The sequence below is a fragment of the Schistosoma mansoni genome, assembly GCF_000237925.1.
Source record: "Schistosoma mansoni, WGS project CABG00000000 data, supercontig 0041, strain Puerto Rico, whole genome shotgun sequence".
NCBI classification, from domain to species: domain Eukaryota; kingdom Metazoa; phylum Platyhelminthes; class Trematoda; order Strigeidida; family Schistosomatidae; genus Schistosoma; species Schistosoma mansoni.
Window position 1 is genome coordinate 847,193 of NW_017386027.1, and position 23,039 is coordinate 870,231.

A 23,039-nucleotide genomic window follows, 5' to 3' on the forward strand; every position below is an offset into this window, starting at 1 on the left:
AATGCATAGGAAGAGGTTGTGGAAAGTGGCATAGCTAAACAATATAAATTTTTTGTCTTCTGTACACCTACAACATACTAACATTCAAATCACTAAAATTAACGCAAAAAATGACTATACTCCTTACACTAGAAGGTACCAAAGATCTAGAGCTGTACTTTAACGCAAAGAAATAAGTCCAGAGTAATTAACGGGTTGGATATGGTATTGGATATGGTATTCTAGACTTTGGTAACCTTGAAATCGGGTTGACTGTACAAATGAGTGATACGGCTATCCACTTACAGTTGAAGTACAATGGTCAACCGATCATTATTGACTGTTTATCGTCTGAACACAACATTTCTGATCTTAAGGAAGAATTGTTCAAATTAACTAGGGTTTTACCAAAAAATCAGAAAATTCTAGGTCTCCGGACAACAAACAGTTTGTTCGTACCAGCTTTTAATATTCCTCAACTTCATAGATGATCCTGTTGTCGACTCAACAACATTATCATGCCTTGTGTTAAAACCCGGCACCAAGTTAATGCTTATAGGATCTACCCAGGAAGAAATCGTAAATTGTACTTAAGTAAATGATTTCCGTTAGCTTAAGGTTAATAATACGGAAGATAGTCCTGATGTTGTTGATGATTTCGATTTCAAAGAAGAAGACATACAACTGTGTAATGTGTAACTCCAGTGAATTTAAAGTAAATTTGTAGTGCAGAAAACATAGAGAAAGTTGCAAGACGTTGTAAAGCCTACCATCCACGAAAATTGTGTGAATTCAGAGATGGTAAGAAGTTGCTTGTTCTGGATATAGACTACACGATCTTTGGTAAGCTTTTTATTTTATCTTCAAAGACCAATACTAGAACAAAATATTATAATTTCATGTACATCTGGTTAATATGAGTTATTCAACTTTCACATAGTCGCTCGTTGATTTTGAGGGACAGCTCTGTGTTTTTAATAGAAATCTAATGTTATGCTCTTTTGAAGTAGAAAATAAATCTTATGATCTCTTTTTTTGACTCTACACTAGTCTCATAATTTTTAATTAATGTGCGAACAAGATTGTCAGGATATCTATGAATACAGTTGACATTTCTGCTGAAACTCTTAAATTAGTGCCCACAATCAATTTAAACTTGCGCATTTCAATAATACTATCAAACATCATCAACTGTTCGTTGATAAAACGTTCTTACTGGTCTGTGACGAGGATTAAACATTGGAGGTTCTTTAAAGTGATAAAAAGATTTGTTTTCAAAGTTTAATTTAGAATATCTTAAGTCATCAATACCGAAAGGCACAATTTTAGTGTCACAACCACCAAAAGAACCACCATCATTCATCTTTTTGTCTCTGAAAGTGATGTTTCCGTGAGAAATAATTGGGTAACAAAACGTGGCTTTGGATTTCTCTGTAAAACTAAACTACGCCTTGTCCTGCAGGCGATTATGTAAATATCACAACGAAACAACCATAACTTTAGTTAGTTGGTAATTTCACTGCACTAAACTGAATTCATGATGTAACTTGCTGATATATTCAGTCTACTGTGTAAACAGAGGAATAGAGATTTTGCAGCCTAATAACAGATCCGATGCCAATCTAATAAGTACCTGAATTTAGGTTGAAACAAATTGGTGAAACAGGATTATTCTATCAAACATAAAGTAAAATTGGTATGAGTTAATTCGCTGTTGACAGTTCTTACTGTGGTTTACCTAAATAAGTAGGCTAAATTTACTTCCATGACGGCAAAACGTGTTCAACCTGTTTCGCCTCTAACTCCATGTCATTGTAAGCAGTTGTTTTTTATGAGATAATCCCTGAGTTAGAATTTTTGTGCTTGACAACTTACGAATGTCAAATAGTTATTTATCATTGTTCTAATTCCCAATTGTTACCGTTTTAACTCAATATCTGCTTACTTATCAAAGTAAGTTAGTGAATCGAACCAGTTTGTTTTTACTAATAACGTCATTTCCCACTAAATCATAAACTATATTTTGCGTTTGTATGAATAGATCATCTTACACCAGCCGAATCAGTGCATCAATTGGCTCGTCCTCATTTAATAGAATTCCTAACACGTGCATATGTTTATTATGATATCGCAATATGGTCTGCTACGAGTATGACGTGGATTCTGGCAAAATTAGGTCAGTTAGGTATTATACCATTGCATGTAGCCAAAACATTTCAACATCGAAATAATATAACTGACGGTACAAGTTCTACAAATAGCGATTCAGTGCTCTCGGAAGGTTTGAATACAACTGATGATCAGCACAATAAATCGTTTCGAATAGCCCTAATTCTCGATTCCTCGGATATGATTAGTGTCAACTTTACTGAACATGGTATCAAAGAAGTGAGTGTTTCAATTTTTTTAGTAATTTCACTTAGCCACTAAAGTAGTTAATCCTTTATCTCACTCTTCGTTTACTAACCACTGGCTTTTAACGTGCTTCTGTTAGATGTAGTTCGATAATATTTACTTATTTATTTAAGCACATAAATATTGGTACAAAGGGGAACCAGATACATATGCATCGTAAGAAGATACAGTCTCATGGCAGTCGGCGACCAACAATAGGTTGACTCTCCATCTTTTCCCTCAGGACACTGGAGCCCATGTGCACCAGTAGTTTGGAATCAGGGTTTCCCAACTCCTGTAGGTGGATCCTCTATATCGACCAACCTGGTTAAAGGACCGAACATTCGATTTTCGTCCCCTCAATTTCGTAAACAAAACCCCCGCCACGAGAAGACAGTGATTAGTACTCCCCTGGCAGAGGCTATCTACGCGTGGCCATGTGAAAGCATTTGGAGAGGGAGAGTGGACTCTCCCCACTCTCGACTGTACCAGGGCATTTTGGGCGGACATTTTAGCAATTGCGGCTCTTATCTTCGTGCATGGGTCTTCATCTGAACTTTTTGTCCTTTATTTTGAAATATCGACCTTGTACAGATCGATTTTCGGGTTACAATTCAAACCCATTTTTCATTATTTTAAACACACGAGTAGTTTAGTTAAATATTACAATATTCGAGTTTTATAGACATAGTAAATAAATACTTGTTCATTTACTAGATGATATGTGATTTCGTGCTACTCATTCAGTAACTTATGTCAATCTATGTGCGGTCTGAAGCAAAAGGTAGTCCTTTGTTAGCTAAAACACTCAAAATAAACCAAAATTCACTTTCAAAAGTGTATCACTTAAAATAAAAAGAATTATTGACGACCGTTTGTGAATTAATTTTTGATGTGTACTAGTTGACTTTCTTTCCTAAAAGCGATGTAACTGGACATTTCTGGCAAATAAAGTTTCCTACAAAGAATAATCACATATTTACTTATTACAGTCAAATTATTGTATTTTTTGTTAGACAAATACTCTTAGATCAAATACATTTCATGAAGCTCATGGCCACAACATGATTAAAATAAGAAATCTGAGTCAAGTAGATTATTTCCATTTGTCTTTTCCAACTCTCAATTATCCTATGCATAATAAACTTGATATTTGTGTTAAACAAAAAATTATTTCTTTAGGTTTTTCAAGCTACTGTCTGTTCAATACATATTTTAAACACGAATATTGAATATTATTGTCAATCTTAAAACATTCAATACATATACTTTGTATATGTACTGGTACGGAGAGAGTCCGCTCTCTCCCTCAAAATGCTCTCACGTGGCCACTCTTATACGGCCATTGCCAGGGAAACCCTTCTCGCTGCCTCCTCGCGACGGCGGTTTTGTTTATGAAATTAAGAATACGAAAAGAGAGTTTCTGGCACTTTAACTGGGGCTGGTAGGTATGGAGGAGTCACCTAGGAGAGTTGGAAAACCCTGATTCCAAACAAATGGTGCATACAAGCTCCAGAATCCTAAAGTAAAAAAATGGCGTATGAACCAGTTGTTGGTCACTGGCTACCATGGGACTTCACCTCCGAACATTACTCCACTGCCTTTTGGATTAGACCTCTAGGTGGAAGGCTCGAATGTGTGGCTCCCCAAGAAAACCACTAGCTTTGGTCTGGGCGTTTGAACAGTATTCCAGCCTTCATACAAATCAAATGATGAAGTGTTTTGCATACATATTGGTGAATCCTTGTACCAATGTCTGTATGTTTAGATAGACAAATAAATCTGATACATAAACTCATGTATTCATCCTTTAGATCTTAAACTCTGGACTGTACAATATGAAATTATGTATATAATGTATAAGTCACTTATTGTGTGTAACGATTAGTAAAACTAATCAGTTACAGTTGTCAAAGTGCAAACCTACCAGTGTTTTCGTTTAAAGTCGATTGTTTTAATCACTAAATCACTGTTTATTTTTAGTAAACAGACTAGTGATTATTTTTGATTGAAATAATAACTGTACTATTACTCCTTGAGTAAGTAAGGATTGTGTTGATAGACTGGATTATGAGAACTTCGACATCTGAGGGGAAACACGGAATACAATGGACATCTCAATCAATTAGATGATTTGGACTTTGCAGATGACCTAGCCCTCCTATCTCATACACATGAACAAATACAGATAAAGACAACAAATGTAGCAGCCGCCTCTGCATCAATAGGCCTCAATATACACAAAGGAAAAAGCAACATTCTCAAATACAACACGGAGAACACCGACCCAATCACACTTGATGGAGAAACTCTGGAAGAGGTGGAAACATTCAAGTACCTGGGAAGCATCGTTGATAAACAAAAAGGATCTGATGCAGATGTAAAGGCGAGGATTGGCAAAGCAAGGACAGCATTTCTACAATTGAAGGACATATGGGACCCGAAACAACTCCCAACTAATTTCAAAGTGAGAATCTTCAATACGAATGTCAAGACAGTCCTACTGTATGGAGCTGAAATGTGGAGAACTACTACATCCATCGTCAAGAAGGTACAAGTATTTATAAACAGTTGTCTACGCAAAATACTCAACATCCATTGGCCGGATACTATCAACAACAGTGTTTTATGGGAGAGGACAAACCAGCTTCCAGCTGGAGAGGAAATTAGGAAAAGACGTTGGAAGTGGATAGGACATACATTTAAAAAATCACCAATGTGCATTACAAGGCAATCCCTAACTTGGAATCCTGAAGGGAAGCGGAAAAGAGGAAGGCCAAACAACACACTACGTCGAGAAATAGAAGCAGACATGAAAAGAGTGAATAACAACTGGAAGGAAGTGGAAAGGATTGCCCTGGACAGAATTGGATGGAGAATGCTGGTGAGCGGTCTATACTCCTCCACGAGAGGTAACAGACGTAAGTAATGGGTAAAGTAGTAATGATGCAAATGTTACCGTTTCAGCAGGGTTTTTCAAAAAAACGTGTTGCAATAAATAGAAAGATTACCACACTTGAATACATAGACATGTAAATATATTGTAATTATTGCATTATTTTAGGTTAAACCCTTAGCTGTTATATGGAATAATCACCCTCAATGGGGACCGCATAACACAATTATGTTTGATGATGTTCGTAGGAATTTTATCATGAATCCACAAAGTGGGTTAAGGGTGAGTTGATCTTGTTTTCTCTTGTTTTGGCTCAATATGTCGTAATGATAATTAATTTAAGAATGTATGTATAAAAAAAGTGATTATATCAGATTACTGATATGATGGGAGGGTAAAAATATTTTTCATGTAATGCGTCATACAACTATAATACGACTAGTGACCGAGATTATGCTACCACTAGATTGGATACTCGATTGATAAGCTATACACAGATTGGATCATGTTATACCAGATACATGACTCACGGCTAAATACCGAAAATTAGAGAATAGAATAGTCAGTAATTAACTCAGCGCGATTACAAACACAGTGAGTCCAGAGTCAGTCAGTCAGCTACAACGTAGGACCAGGCACATTTATGCATCGGTCCAAGTTGCCATACCTCGTTAGCACAACAAGATCAACACCGGATTCATAGAAGTAGTTAATTTAATGGTGGTAATATGTAAAAAAGGTTGTATATAAGGATATAGTACAGGAAGGAAGAAAGTTATGAAGCAATTTTAATCTCAAGGTTTAAGGGAAGATAAAGAGTGTATACACCTACGCCATTGTGATCGATTCTGAGCCATGTCACACAGTCTCCAACCATTGGTGACGATAGTTACGCGGGCCCCAACCAATTAGTCTGCATCTACCAACATGGCTCAAACTAGAAGTTAGTGACTTCATGCACTGATGCCATGTTTTGGTTTGGCCGCCCCTAACTTTCTTCCAACCATCCCCTACACTAGTCAGCATAGCGAGTCGTGGTAATCGGTGTTCAGGCATACGTAACACGTGGCCCAACCATCTCAGTTGATGAAGATTCATCACCTCATCAACTGATTTACCATCATTCTGTAATACCCTATGTCTAACCTCACTATTACTTACCCGGTTATCCCAGCAGATGCGAGCAATATTTCTAAGACATCTGTGGTCAAATACTAGTGACCTACGAGTATCTTCTACTCTTAATGGCCATGTTTCACAGCCGTAAAGTAGAACAGAGTGAACTGCTGCGCAGTATACTCGTCCCTTAATTGATAGACGAATATCTCGTCTTCGCCATAGGTGACGTAAGTTGGCAAAAGCCAAACGAGCTTTTTGAATCCGTGCTGAGATTTCGTCAGACACCAACCCATTAGGGCTGATCAGACTTCCAAGATAAGGGAAGTTGTCCACGCGTTCGACTACTTCACTTCCTATCCTTAGTTCAGGTGTTTACGCAGGCCAGTCCTGGAGTAACAATTTACATTTAGAGGGAGAGAAACGCCATACATCTTTGAACTGTTTAATATTAACATGAAAGTTACATAATAAAAAACAGACATATTAATATAGGACCTGGCACAAATGTGCATTAGCCGAAGTTCCCATACCTGATTCCCACAACGAGAAGTAAATAACAAAAGAGTTCAAAATAATTGTGGTAGCAGTGATAAAAAGACTAAATTTTTGGAATATGGTTCGGGGAAAAAATAAAAGGTGGAAAGGTATTCATCAAGGGATACTAAAATTCACGTTACATAACTTTGTCTTCATCAACTTCGTTGTTGAGAAGTTCATCACTTCTACTAGATTTGTAGATAAGGAAATCCCAACATCAATGTAAGTGATAGTTCAGTGATTAAGGCGTTCAACTACTAGGTCGTAGTGTCGAATCTTGCTACACTTACTCAAGACTTGGCAATCGACTAGTACACTACTTCCTACACTTAGGGTATCACTTGAAGCCAAGTATTTGAATCTCTCAGTCTTGAGTGCTGTTAGAGGTATGCGGGCGGTTATCACTTCCCGGTTGCCCACACCGTAGATGGGTTCTTCTAGAGGTACCTGAAAAGGAAATTGGGTTAGAAGTGGTCTTAATGACCTGAGAGCGTGACCGCAGTGCCCAAGGAACAACTGCTTGAGGCCGGTCACACACGACCTTTTTGTGGGTAGTTTTTGTGTTAGCTCCGTACTTGTTGGGACCTTACCGCCGGAGACGGATATCCGTGGGATAAGGCGAGGTGTGCATTATTAGGGTCGACCTTTTCTAACCCCACCCCTCCTTGTGGGAAGGCGGCATCGCTGTTATGCTGGTTGTCTGAAGGAAACACCTTACTGCTGTCACACCTCTGTACAGTCAGCAGTACGACTTCGCCTTCGGACCTTGGGTTTGCTGCTTTTAGTCTTACCGCTCTTCAACCGACCTGCCTGGCATGGTAGGATCTTGAGGAACTATTATTCCAGCCAGTATAGCTCGATTGGTTCATCACGATAGACAAGCCTGACCACCACGTCAAGGTAGCAGCAACGGTCGGGATTTGAATCTGTACCTTGTAAATAAGTTAACACTATAAGAAAAGTTGTTGTTTATTATTTAGTTGTTACATATAGGTGCAATTTACATCACTTCATCTTTAGTATTTTTCTCATAGATTCGTTCATATCGTGATGCTCATGTAAATTGTTCCCGTGATCATGAATTATTACGTTTAATTAAATATTTAGAATTAATTGCTTTAAATGAACAAGATTTCACACAATTAAATCATAATCATTGGGATCGTTATGTACATAAACATCGTAAACAATTAGAAATATTAAAAATTAAACGAAAAAAACAGTTGAATGAAACAAGAACTAATCAACCATATGTTGTACAGTCATCTACTTCATCTTCATCCTCCTCGCAATCATCCATATGTACATCTACAATCAATAATAATAATGTTGTTTCTGTGTCAGTCATGTCTTCATCATGTACAGTACATGAACCAATAGAATCTTCATCAAGTTCTTTGTCTTCTAATGTTACATCATTGACAACTAACAATACTACTAATAATACTACCACTACTACTTCAATTACTACTAGTGGCCAAAAACGTGTACATGACAAAAATCCTGATGATAATGAAGATGATATCGTTCATGATGATAACAACCATTGTGTTAAAGGAAAGAATTAATACTTCTCAAAGAGAATACTAATATAATATGAATAGAAAATTCTTATATACTCTATAATGGAAGGTAACTTTTTCTCATATTCTGATGATGATCAGATGTTTTCATTTGCTTGCTTAATTCAAACAAACAAAACGGAGAAAACATATAAGTTTGGATTTTCTTCCTATTAATTGTAATTATCAATTATTCATATATTTATATTTATTAGTTAGTCTTATGAAATGTTTAGTCATTCATTCTTGGTTTAGGTAAACTAACCCCGAAATGCCCTGGTACGGCCGAGAGTGGGGAGAGTCCGCTCTTCTTCTGGAAATGCTCTCACATGACCACGCGTATATAGCCTCTGCCAGGGAAGTCTTACTCACTGCCTTCTCGTGGCTGGGTTGTTGTTCACGAAATTGAGAGGATGAAAAGTGAATGTCCGGCAGAAACTTTAGCCGGGTCGGTGGACACGGAGGGTTCGCCTACGGGAGTTGGAAAACCCTGCTTCCAAACCAATGGTGCACATGGGCTCCAGTATCCTGAGGGAATAAATGGCGTATGAATCAATCGTTGGTCACCGGCTACCATGGGACTGCATCTCTTCACGATGCTCCACTGCCTTGTGGATCAGATCTTAAGGTCAAAGGCTCTGGGTGTGACCCCCTAAGAAAATCACCTGCTTCTGTGAGGCACTATTTGAAGAAGTTGGTCAAGTAATTAGCCAAGATCGCTGCCTACACATTATTGTCTGGGTCACCAGGACAATCATATATATGTGGTGTATGGTACTCATGTTGACAGACATAAGAAGTATGTAGCACCAATCGAAAGTGGAAAGCCTGTTGGCATAAGATTTAAATGAAGAGAATAGGAATGCACTGTAGTTTCGCATTGAATAATAAATTAGTTTCCCCCACCTTAGTTTTCCTTCATTGCATATATATCAATGGCTTGGGTTGATTATAATGTGGTTTGATAATTAAAACATCGTGCCACTTTCAATTTTCTCATTGGCGAAATAGGTGTTGCACACAAACCAACAAAGTCACTGCAATCAATCTTATGCAAACCAAAAACCACAGGGTGGATAGATATTCCACAAGGGATACTGAAATTCACGTTACATAACTTTGTCTTCATCAACTTCGTTGTTGAGAAGTTCATCACTTCTAGATTTGTAGATAAGGAAATCCCAGCATTAATGTAAGTGATAGTTCAGTTATTAAGACATTCAGCTACTAGGTCGTAGTGTCGAGTCTTGCTGCATTTACTTAGAACTGGTGTTACTATATCGTCTAAATTGCCATTCCACTGGATAATTTGTTATATTTTTGACTATTTTCTTATTGTGATTTTAAATTGGTTAAAATCTAAATTGAGTCGCGTTTTACTAGATAACGACAGTTGTTTGGATTCTCAGACTAGGTTTCGATGCTTCTGAGACATAATTTGCCTTTGAAGGCTGAAAACTAATCGTATTCATTGCCTGTTGTTATCGTAGAAATTCACGCTGTCATATATCGAACACTTAAAATGATTACTCATAATCAATTTTATATGCAAAAATGACAAATCGGTTCATGAGATTGCGAGCCTCCATCTATTGAGTTTGGACATGTGTTAGGTAACCCCGGCCCCCAAATGTCCTGGTACGGCCCAGAGTGGGGAGAGTAAGCTCTCCCACTCCAAATTCTTGCTCATGGCCACGCGTATACTGCCTCTGTCAAGGAAGTCCTACTCACTGCTTTCTCGTACCACGGGTATTGTTTACAAAATTGAGAGGACGAAAAGCGAATGTTCGGCGCTTTAACCGGGTTGGTGGATGTGGAGGATCCACCTAGGGGAGTTGGAAAACCCTGATTTCTAACCAATGGTGCACATGGGTTCCAGAATCCTGAGGGAACAAATGGCGTATGAATCATTCGTTGATCATCGTCTATCATGAGACTACATCTCCTGATATTGCTCCACTGCCTTCTGGATCAGACCTTTAGGTCAAATGCTCCGGGTGTGTCCCCCAAGAAGACCACCTACTTCAATTTGGGCACCTATGCAGTATCACAGCCCTTACACAAATCAAATGAGATTTGTGTGGCGCATATATATCTGGTGCCTCCTTGTAGCAATATTTGTGTGTTTAAATAAATAGGTAACCCCAACCACCGCCAGTCTTGATGTGTTTAGTTTTTTTTCCTTTCATCATGGACATCAACGTAACTTCGATTCGTTTTCTATTCAGAGTGGACTACTGCTTGATATATTGATACTCCTTTGTTCGGGGATGGACATTTACCCTGGACAAATGAAATGGTGCAGTCAACTCCCTTGAATACTGCATCTATAGTCAGATTAGGCATTGAAACCGATCAATTCTGAATAAACGTTTTACATTTATAAAATAGGGAAACATATTTCAGACATTCTTGTTTGCGTATTCATACATGATGACTTTTCACTGCTGTAACTTGACAGAAAACTGGTGTGAATACTTGTAATAACTGAAAGAAAACTGACACTTAATACTTGTTATAACTGGATAAAGTGATACGGCTCGATTCAAGAAAGAAGGCAAGACTGAATATAAGTTTATTATACATCAACAGTCAGATCCACAAGTGAGAAATTACACTGAGTTGTGTACTATTTACTTACCTGGCCATCGATTAAGTCCGAATATGGTTATGTGAAATATAGTAATTGTAGAAGCTTAGCCGCTGACTTCTCTCCGAACTGAAGGATAAGGTTAGAGAAAGGCTTGTGTTAACTCAGGGTTAGTTGTACCGGCCAGAACTAATCATTGCTTAAGGTTAAGTAAGTAAGGCTACAGTCGAAATAGCAGATGTAAAATAGGGGAATTCTGATTAACGAATTTAGTATATTTTTGTGACCTGATTTATTTGACTCGTTAGACCGTTTGCTGAATGTTATCAAAATATACATGCCACCAATCCACGTACATACTCATCGACTTAAATCGCGTTGGTAAATAGCGGAATTAAATAAGTCAAATACGAGAATAAGGTTTGAATACGCATATTTCCTACATTGATTGACGTGGAGAGACAAAGCGAAACGGATCTGGGAAGGCATATGAGCCAACTCGTTTTAATCAAGCGTGACTTGATATTTATTATCATACAAAAGTAATTAACACACATAAGATCATAAAAAAAACAATCGGGACTAATAAATGACAAGGTAGAAGAATGAATAGATTGGTCTGTCCAGAGATTAGAATAATATATTTAGGCTTGACATTGTATGAACCCCTACAACATGATATCGACTAGCGTCGCACAGACAATAGAATTCATTAAACTAACCATGAATTAACACAAATTAATCAATATCGTAGAAATGGAAAGGATTGCCCAGGACAGGTTTGGATGGAGAATGCTGATGTGCGGCCTATGCTCCTCCACGAGAGGTAACAGGCGTAAGTAAATAAGTAATAAATATATAAACTTGACAACGTCAATATAACTGAATTACTTTAACTAAATCACTGAACTACATATTGACTCTCTCATAATCTTTATTAAAATGAGAATTTTAAACGATAGATCAGATCAAGTGGAATTCTTGAATTACTTACCACAACAAATATCTCTCAAAATGATAATCAGCGCCTAATTTAATTATTATTTAATATTTTTCTATGATTGAAATCATCAGTCGATTAAAGCTAGACCACCATTGAAAACCTGGAATCACTGGACGGCTGTTTCGTCGTAGTATAGGACTCACTATTGACTGGTTTCATGAGAAATTTCCTGGAGTTCTAGTGAGAAACCGTGTTCAGTGGAGTTCAACCATGTTTGTTGTACAGGCAGTTACTCATTAAAGACAATGATGGATGGTCGCGCAATATCGTTAATTAGTTGAAGCTAGATATTAACACCATTGGGCTCATACTCAGTGGAACGGTAGTCGTGTATCTACTGTCGCTGTCCTATGATCCTTTCCAACCGGATTAATATGTCTGATACACGTTCCGTCACTTCTCCAGACTAAATAAAGTACCTTCCCAATACGCTGTTTTATGACCCCTGGTTCCCATTTTCGACCACCTTGATACCACTTTATAAGCACTTTCTCACCTACCTTCAAGCTGCGGTTGCCTTTCCGATACTCGAGTACAGGTTTTCTTGGGTAGATTTTCCTCCCAAACATAGATTCTGCTGGTGACTTTCCTTCTGTCACCGCCGGGTTAGGCATGACTCTGTAGGTCATTAAGAATCTCCTGACTACCTGTACCGGGTTATCCTCTCTTTACCCCCTTAACCAAAGCTCTTTTAATCGTATCGTGGATGTACACTACTGAAGAAACCTATACTGGAACGAAACGGTCATCTAATGCTTTCAGGTTCTCAATCTTGATCTGACTTTGATTCAACTATTAGGAGCTTACTACGATCTCCACGACCACCACCACCCCCCCCTTCAATCTGTAATGAGGTTATTCATTAAAAAGGAGAACTAATTTTTTATTTATTTTGTATAAGCAATTGCATTAAATAAATTTTGTAATATATAATCTAAAATGAGTTCATTATGATTATGTAATATAATTGATTTAAAAAAGATTTTAATACATAATTGTTTTAACCAATTTTTGTTTAAATGAATGAATTGATCATAGAATTTATGTATTAAATCATAACGTAAATGAATAGAGAAGATTGTGGATTGATTGATTGTCGGTTTAATAGAATCTATGAACAATAAAGAAAAAAAAATGGATTCATCATTAGAATGCAAAACAGTAATTATTCTTTAATCTCGAATGTTCGACGCTTTAACCGGGTTGGTGGATATGGAGGGGATCTAACTAGGGGAGTTAGGAAACCCTGATTCGAAACTAATGGTGAACATGGGGTCCAGGATCCTGAGGGAATAAATGACGTATGAAGCAATTATTGGTCACCGGCTACCGTGAGACTACATCTCTTAACGTTGCTCCACTGTCTTGTGGATTAGACCTATAGGTCAAAGGCCAGATTTTGTTGGAAGAAAGCTAGGGGTGGCCAGACCAAAATGTGGCACAAATCCATGAAGTCACTGTTAATTGGACTGAGCCATCTTGGTAGGTGTAGACTACCTAGTTGGGATTCACGAGATGATAGCAATAGATGGTATGGTATGAATGATATGGCTCAAAATCGTTTGCAATGGCGAAGGTGCATCCACTCTTTGTGTTCTACCAAATTCTAATCTTATGAATTCTTCATGTCTCTATCTTTTTTCTCTTTTCAAATTTATTTCACTGGATTATACTTCTTGAATAACATCTTCAACCCCTCGTCTTTCACATTAATGCTTATACTCTTACTACTTCAACCACTATGGGATTTGAATCGGCAACTGCATCTTTGTGTTAATGTGGTATGGCAACTCGAATTGATGTACGTACGTACGTACGAAGTTCTGCGTTGTGACTGACGGACTGATAGGTCAAAGGCTCAAGGTGTGGCCTCCTAAGCTGCTTCAGTTTGGGTATCCGAGTAGTATCATAGCTCACACACAAATCAGTTGATTTGTGTGATGTATATGTATTTGGTGCGAACGGTACTTGGGTCGTTTCCGAGAATGAATATCAACTCTGAGATAGAGGTTCATCCAGCTGACGAGTCCCAAATAAGACGAAACGCGCATCAAACTACCAGCCACTATCCATCTTTGTTTATAATGCTTGTGAATTAAGGCAATATTGAGGTAATACGCACAGCATGTACATATGCCAATAAGAGACTGATCAATTACAGTGCTAAACATCAATGGCAAGATTCAAATGAAAAATCCTTTATGAATTAGTTTGATCTTTGTTTAAACCCAACAGCTTCCATATTTGTTTGCTCTTGGTTATGGTTTTGCTTGTTGATAAACTGTTATCAGGATTAGACACAGCTATCAGCTGTCGTTTGTACTATTGTACGTCATAGTTATTTCTTATGTTATTATTCCAGGAAGCCCGTATTCTTTCATACTTACAGCCGTGCTGAACGCCACATATTCCTTAAAAGTTGATATTTATAACTAATTTATACATATTACTCAATAAAGAACCATCTTTTAGACAAACCACTGTTTCATGAACTTCGATTTCGGGTATATCTCAATCATGTTATTGAACACTTTGATAGATTCAACAATAGTAGTGAACATAGTTTACAAGGTTTATAGAAATGACTTTTGATTCTGAATTTATCATAGTAGTACTTTCATAATCCACATAAATTGAACCTTTCAAATAAAACATTACTGAAATACAAAAACTTTGATCAAGTTTAAAAGTTTCCCTTTTGATAACATTGACGAAAAAAGAAGATAATGAGAATGAATTTTTAACTAGTAAAACTAAAGGTTATATGTTCGCGGGTGAGATTGATAGGTCCTCGGTTCGAATCCTGCTAGAAAGATCATGGATGCACACTACTGAGGATTCCTTCAGTAGGACGAAACGACCGTCCAGTTATTCCAAGTTTTCAATGATAGTCTAACTTTAATTGACTCATGAATTCCACTATTAAATTACTAAAATCTTTACAAAACCCCCTTTCTTGTAATAAAACTTTACTCACTTAAATTATTTGCGGTGAATATTTTAAACTTCACATATTCAATTTCTTCTTTAGCTAAATTAAAGTCAATTAAATATTGAATCAATGAAATACCCATATCCAATGAATCATGAATATCGAGCATAGGACACAGAGTAGGATTTGCGAATACATCGTTACTTTCATTCGAATTATTTGGTTTTGGATTTTCATTACGAGTAGGACACTCAATTGTCTGTTTATTATCAAAGTTTTGGTTGATATATTCCATTACATGAATATAGAATAAGAATATCCAATTCGTATTTGCCAAATCAATCTAGAATGAACAAACAACACAATTATTTTGTGAATGTTTTTTGACTACTTATAAGTAGGTTAAGTGAATAAGTGAAAAAAAGAAACATTGTCGTAAATTAAAAAGAATTTAATTTTGAAATTATTTTGGTACAACGTAACGGCATCTGGCCACTCTATACTTCATAACTGCACCTCAAGCTTCCTAGAAACATCGTGAATTGTGGAATAATTAGGTTCCTTTATCGGTAGCAGGAAAGCCGTAAGTTGGGTGGAAGTATAATCAAGATCCTGGAGCCCATGTGCACCATTGGTTCGGAATCAAGGTTTTCCAACTCCCCTAGGTGAACTCTCTGTGTCCACCGAACCAGTTAAAGTGCCGGACATTCGCTTTCCGTCCTCTCAATTTCGTAAACAACACCTGTGGTACGAGAAAGCAATGAGTAGGATTTCCCTGACAGAGGCTATATACACGTAGCCATGTGAGAGTATTTCGAAAGGGAGAGCGAACTCTCCCTACTCTCTGCCTTCAAATTAACTTAATCCAAAATCCATCTAATACTTTCAACACTCATTCATCCATTCATTCATTTAAGCTCACCTTATTTGTATTATCTTCTAAATTCATATTATCAAATATGAAATGTTTCAATATCCATTGAATCATATTCATCATAATTTTGATACCAATTTCTATTTTATTCCATTCATTTAATTTAAGAAAATAATTCCATTTCATTTGAGTAGTATATTTCATTGGTTTATTTTCTTTAAATAAGTAGTCTATATATGAATTTTTATTTAAATCTAAGTTATTATTGTTATGATTAATAGACATTAAGGGATTGTTGATTTTGGACAAAAAATCTGTGTAGAAAAAAAAGAGAGAGAAAGAAAGAAAGGGGTGGACAACTACTAATTATAATTGAAATCATGAATCAATCGAAGTTGAACCACCATGGAAAACCTGGTAGCACTTGATGGCCATTTTATCCTATTGTGGGACTTCTCAACAGTGACTGGCTTTAAGAGGTATTTCTTGGAGTTCTAGTGAGAAACAGTAACCAGTGGATATCAACCAAGTCTGTTGTGAGATATCAACTCACTGAAGACAATGGTGAATAGTTGCTCAATTTTGTGGATTGGTTGAAGTTACACATTAACACCGTTAGTTGCCAGCTCAGTAGTCTAGAGGTTAAGCACTCGCACGCAAGACGGATAGGTCCTGGGTTCGAATCTCGCGAGGCGGGATCGTACGCGCACTGCTGAGGAGTCCCATAATAGGACGAAACGGCCATCCAGTGCTTCCAAGTTTTCTATGGTGGTCTAGCTTCAATTGACTCATGAATTTTCTAAAATCTCCACAAAGCCCCCTTCTGATAGTAATTGTAATTTCGATAATGACAATAATAATAATAATTGATGAGACTATAATTTATGGATGACCTTTGACAGACGTTAGACTGACCTTGGGAGTGTTCACTTAATTCATCCATTCATTCATTCATTACGCCTGTTAATCCCAATGGAGCATAGGCCGCCGACCAACATTCTCCAACCCACTCTGTCCTGGGCCTTCTTTTCTAGTTCTATCCGGTTTTTGTTCATTCTTCTCATGTCTGTCTCTATTTCTCGGCATAATGTGTTCTTTGGTCTTCCTCTTCTCCTTTGACCTTCAGGATTTCATGTGAGGGCTTGTCTTGTGACAAAATTGGGTGATTTCCTCAAAGTGTTCCCAATCCACTTCCAGCGCTTCTTCCTGATTTCTTCCTCCACTGGAATCTGGTTTGTTCTCTCCCACAGTAACTTGTTGTTGATAGTGTTTGGCCATCGGATCCGAAGTATCTTGCGTAGACAGCTGTTAATAAACACTTGTATCTTCTGGATGATGGCTTTCGTAGTTCTCCACGTCTCCGCCACATACAGTAGAACTGTGTTGACATTTGTATTAAAAATTCTAACCTTGATGTTGGTTGACAATTGTTTTGAGCTCCAGACGTTTTTCAGCTGTAGGTATGCTGCTCTTGCTTTGCCGATCCGCGCCCTCATATCCGCATCTGATCCACCGTGTTCATCAATGATGCTGCCCAGATATGTAAAGGTTTCCACATACTCCAAAGCTTCTCCGTCAAGTGTAATTTGATTTGTGCATATTGTATTGTATCGGAGAGTCTTGCTTTTCCCTTTGTTTATATTGAGACCTACTGCTACTGAGGTTGCTGCTACAGTGGTCGTTTTCTCCTGCATTTGTTGTTGTGTTTGTGATAGAAGAGCCAGATCATCCGCGAAGTCTAAATCGTCAAGCTGCATCCTACCTGTCCACTGTATCCCGTGATTTCCTCCAGATGTTGATGTCTTCATGATCCAGTCGACCACCAGGAGAAAGAGAAAGGGTGAGAGTAAGCAACCTTGCCTAACACCGGTCTTTACCTCGAATGAGTCGGTGAGTTGTCCTCCGTGGACGATTTGGCAGTTTAGTCCATCATAGGAGTTCCGTATGATATTGACTATCTTCCCAGGCACGCCGTAGTGTCGAAGAAGCCTCCATAGTGTTGTCCTGTCCACGCTATCAAATGCCTTCTCGTAGTCAATGAAGTTGATATAGAGTGATGAATTCCATTCGATCGATTGTTCCGCAATAATACGTAGAGTTGCGATTTGGTCTGTACATGATCTATCCTTACGAAATCCAGCTTGTTGATCTCGAAGTTGGGCGTCCACGGAATCCTTCATCCTGTTTAACAATACTCTGTTGAAGACTTTTCCTGGTATTGAGAGAAGAGTGATGCCCCTGTAGTTATCGCACTTGCTGAGATCTCCTTTCTTTCGTATCGTGATCACAAGTCCTTTTTTCCAGTCTATTGGTACTTGTTCTTCATCCCAAATCTTACTGAAGAGGATGTGGAGTATCTTGGCAGTTGCTGCTACATTTGCTTTCAGTGCCTCTGCCGGGATGTTGTCTGGTCCCGCTGCTTTGCCACTCTTGATTTGTCTAATGGCCATGCTAATCTCTTCAATTGTTGGTGGGCCAATATCGATTGGGAGGTCTGTGGGTGCTGCTTCGATGTTGGGTGGGTCTAGTGGAGCTGGTCGATTTAAGAGTTCTTTGAAGTGTTCTACCCACTGTTTCGTTGTTCTTCAATGTCGGTGATTACTTTGCCTCCTTTGCTTTTCACTGGTCTTTCTGGCTTACGGTAATTTCCAGCAAGTTTCTTGGTTGCATCATACAGTTGTCTCATGTTTCCCTCTCTTGCAACCTTTTCCGCTGTCATTGCTAAGTCTTCCACATATTTACGTTTGTCGGTTCTGATGCTCCTCTTCATTTGCTTGTTTGCCTCTGTGTATTCTGCTTGTGCCTTGGTTTTTTCTGCTCTTGTTCGGCTGATATTAATTGCTGCCTTCTTGTTCCTCCTTTCCCATGACGGCTTCGTATCCAGTGTTGTCCTTTCCAACTTTGGCATTGAAATCTCCCATCAGAATGGTCAGGTCCTTGGTTGGGCACTTCTCGAAGATCGACTGCAGCCTATCGTAGAATTGGTCTTTAGCGTCTTCATCGTAGTCGTTGGTCGGCGCATAGCATTGGATGACGTTCATTGTAATGCCCTCTCTCTTTGTTTTGAATGTATTTATTTATTTATTTAATAACATATATATTGGTACAAAGGGCACCGGATACATATGCACCACACAAAATGATGAGAATGGGAGGAGAAGGAAGAAGATGCGTATATATAAAAGAAGGAAAAAAAGAAAAAAAGAGGAGTAATGATGGGGGGAACTGAAATGTACAACCAGAAGACTCTTTCAGTCAAGAAAGTTAGGACCACTCTTTATGAAGAAAGTAAAAGAAGGTTACAGCAGGATCGCCACTGGCTTCTATTCTGAGCCATATCTGATAACGTCTCTAGCCACTGTGTTGCACCATCTCTCGGACCCCAGCCAGGGAGTCGTGAAGGACCAATAGAAGCTAGTCCTTTGCAGCTTTCTTTCATACCACGACACCATGTCATACACTGGCCTCCTCTCCGCTTTTTCCAACCAGTCCCAGAGTCGGCAAATAATGCACGACGTGAAATTCTCTGGGACGACATTCGTAGAACATGTCCAAGCCACCGAAGTCGGTGTTTCAAGATGGTGACACCAATTGAATTATCGTCTCTGCGCCCGAACACATGATGCCGAACCTCTGCATTACTAACATGGTGTTGCCACTGGATGTCAGCAATCCTTCGGAGACAACGATGATCGAACACAGAGAGACGTCTAACATCCTCAACTCTGAGAGGTCAGGTTTCACAAACATAGAGCAAAACTGCTCTCACCGACGCGTTGTAGATCCGACCTTTTACAGCCAGACTAACATCACGAAGGCGCCAAAGATGGCCCAGATTGGCATAAGCCGCTCTGGCTTTCACTATACGTGCATCGATCTTATCACTCACGCCACCACCAGCACTTATATAGCTACCTAGATACACGAACTTCTCAGTTACTTCAATCTGCTCACCATCCAGGGTGAGTACAGGATGAGAATCCTGCCAGTCTTGTAGGAGTACCTTGCACTTGGAGGGTGCAAAGCACATACTGTACCTGCGGACACTGATTGCCAACTGATTAAGTGCGGATTGCATGGCTTGGGCATTATCGCACAGTAAGACAATATCATCCGCATACTCAAGGTCGAGAAGTCGTTCTCCAGGCAGCAGATCCACACCGCCATTACTTACATCCATCAGAGCTGTTCCTAGGATGTCGTCGATGGCAAAGTTGAAGAGGAATGGTGAGATTGGGCAACCCTGCCTAACCCCACTGCTCGAATGGAACAAGGGAGAAAGGTGGTTGTATGCCCTCACTCTGCCTGAGGTGTTCGTATACAGGGCCTTTAAAATGTCAATGAACTTCTCAGGCACACCCTTCTTCAATAGACAATCCCAGAGAACAGTCCTGTCCAACGAATCGAAGGCAGCCCTGATATCAAGAAACACTACGATTGTTGGCCTGCGATAAGTATGACGGTGTTCTAACATTTGGCGGAGGGTGAAGATGTGATCAATGCATCCTCGACCAGAACGAAAACCAGCCTGCTCCTCACGAGTCAATCGTTCTCGGGTTTTAAACAACCTACGAAGAATGATAGAAGTTAATATTTTGGACGCAATCGGAAGTAGACTTATAGTTATTAGAGGAATAACGTGAACCCTTTTTAAAGATAGGGACGACTATCGACTCATTCTATGATGTTGGAACACTTTCTTACTCCCAAACCCTTGTAAACAACACAGTCAATTCCTTAGTCAGAAAGTCACCACTATCTTTAAAAAGAGCCGGAGGTAAGTCATCTGGGCCAGGTGATTTGTAACGTTTCAAGAGTTGGAGTTCCTTGCGGACTTCCGCCTCGTTTGGTGGATCAGTCGTCACCGGCCATGGGGGGCCGGACAAACTGGTTGATGTTGCCGGAGCAGCAGGCCAGTTGAACTGCCCTTTGAAAAATTCCGCCAATCGTCCAAGACGTCGAGAGATGTTAGTGATTGGCATCCCATCATCCTCGTAGATTGTTTCACTCACACCAGACTTCTTGCTGCCATTGGCTCGGATGAGTTGGAAGAGCTTCCGGCAGTTACCAGATGCAGCTGCTGCTTCCATCTCATTAGCACGCTCCGACCACCAGGCTTCTCGGTCCTTACGCAAGCTTTGCCCGATTTCATTACGTAACAGCCTTCGTTTGTGGTCAAACTCACGGTCACCCGGAGTAGACCGACGGGCTTCGATCAGTTGTAAGGGGCCAGAAGAAACCCAGTGCTTATAAGCGGGACGTTTCGCGAAGCCGCAAGCGGCTTTACTCGCCATTTTCATGGCGTCATGAAGATGCAACCAATGCTCACCTATACTTTTCGGTGGGATGGTAGTTAGCCTAGAAGCTAGCTCCGCTCGATACTTACTTGCAACAGAAGTTGCAGCCAGTTTACTAACATCGATCCGTTTATGGCGGTCAATCCTTCGGCCACTGAAAAGTAAGGTGAGATTGGCGCAGACCAGGGCATGATCAGACTCCAGATAGGTACTTCAAAAGGAGCTGCAGTCTTGTACACAACCACGCCAGCGGTAGCTGATCGCGATGTGATCAATCTGAGTCCAGGCTTGAGATGCAGAGGGAGGACGCCAGGTGGCACACCGGCGATGACTGTACTGGAAGTTAGTGCTGGCCAGAAACAGGTTGTGGTCTGTGCACAGTTGCAGCAAACGGTCCCCGTTATCTGTCCTGCGACCAACAAGTCCCCATCGGCCACCTAAACGACTCTCTTCTGTGCCTAGACGCCCGACCTGTGCATTCAAGTCTCCGGCTAGTACTACAATATCTGTCGAACGCGCTTTCTGGAGAAGAACTGTTAACTGATAGTAAAACTCATCCTTGATTGCATCCGGGCTGCAATCTGTCGGGGCATAGGCGGAGATGACGAAAGGACACCGTTTCTCACGCCGGTTTCTTCTCACTTTGATGGAACTTTCTAATCTAACAGCACATAACCGACTGTTAATGGGGATCCAATCGATTAGTGCTGCCTCAGCTCTAGCGCTTAGTGCGATATCAACGCCAGCAAGACCAGACGAAGATGCCACAGGGTCCCCGGATAAGCGCACATGAAACAAGCTTTTCGAGGCGACAGATGGAGAGCGGATTTGTAGTACTTCACTAGAGTCTTGAATACGGGTCTCGGATAGACAACAAACGTCAACATTAAGACCTTCCAAAGACATAGCCAGCCCTATCTGTTGTCTGATCTGCAATAGTGTGCGAACGTTGAAGGAAGCCAGCTTGACCGGCGTACGTGGTTTCAGAAAAACTGCCTCAGTATTCATAATCGGTGGAAGCATTCGCTTTCAGACAGACAGTGACTGGAGATCGTTTAGAAAGGACAGATTTTCCACCAACAGCGAGCTGCTGCATAAGTTGAAAAGTAAGGTTACACAAATTGGGGATAAAAGAGGGTGAATTAGCGATATGGTAAATAATAATAATAATAATAATAATAATAATAAAGGTAATAATAATAATAATGTAAATTGTCTTGCTTCTAGTATGAGCAGGAATAGTATCGTCAATAAAATTCATCATTTCATTTATTTGTGAGTGGGCTGTGATACTGCCCGGGTGCCCAAACCGAAGCAGGTGGTTTTCTTAGGGGGCCACACCCCGAGCCTTTGACCTAGAGGTCTAACCCACAAGGCAGTGGAGCATCGTGAGGAGATGCAGTCCCATGGTAGCCGGTGACCAATAACTGGTTCATTCGCCATTTGTTCCTTCAGGATCCTGGAGCCGATATGCACCATTGGTTTGGAATCAGGATTTTCCAACTCCCCTAGGTGGACTTTGCATGTCCACTGGTCCAGTTAAAGCGCCGGACATTCGCTTTTCGTCCTCTCAATTTTGTAAACAACAGTAATGCCACGAGAAGGCAGTGAATAGGACTTCCCTGTCAGAGTCTATATACGCGTGGCCATGTGAGAGCATTTGGAGAGGGAGAGCTGACTCTCCCCACTCTCGGCCGTACCAGGGCTTTTGGGGGCTGGCGAGCTTTGATGATCCTTGGTCCATGAGATTACCATCCAATAAGTGCATTTAGGGCTTTTCTGGACAGCATCAATGCAACTCCTTGTGTATGTGGGGCATTTTCTTCTTCATGACCGGAGTATAACAGAAGTTCCCC

At 39.7% G+C, this 23,039-nt stretch overlaps 2 protein-coding genes across 2 annotated transcripts in view; one reads left to right on the forward strand and one right to left on the reverse strand.

Moving 5' to 3' along the window:
* Positions 1-260: 260 nt before the first annotated feature.
* Smp_053160 (hypothetical protein) lies at positions 261-9,683 on the forward strand (the record flags this gene model as incomplete). The annotated part of the gene is made up of 8 exons (XM_018790669.1): positions 261-426; positions 467-558; positions 592-674; positions 707-822; positions 2,021-2,367; positions 5,438-5,551; positions 7,960-8,227; positions 9,559-9,683. The coding sequence occupies 8 exons, from the start codon at positions 261-263 to the stop codon at positions 9,681-9,683; spliced, it is 1,311 nt and encodes a 436-aa protein (XP_018646066.1).
* A 3,284-nt stretch (positions 9,684-12,967) lies between these two features.
* Smp_150630 (nuclear receptor, putative) overlaps positions 12,968-23,039 on the reverse strand; it is a gene marked incomplete at both ends in the record, with an annotated part of 24,371 nt that continues 14,299 nt past the window's right edge. Inside the window, 3 exons of the mRNA XM_018790670.1 lie at positions 12,968-13,191; positions 15,151-15,355; positions 15,935-16,200. Of these exons, the coding sequence (XP_018646067.1) occupies positions 12,968-13,191; positions 15,151-15,355; positions 15,935-16,200 (695 nt within the window). The remainder of the gene's footprint in view (positions 13,192-15,150; positions 15,356-15,934; positions 16,201-23,039) is intronic.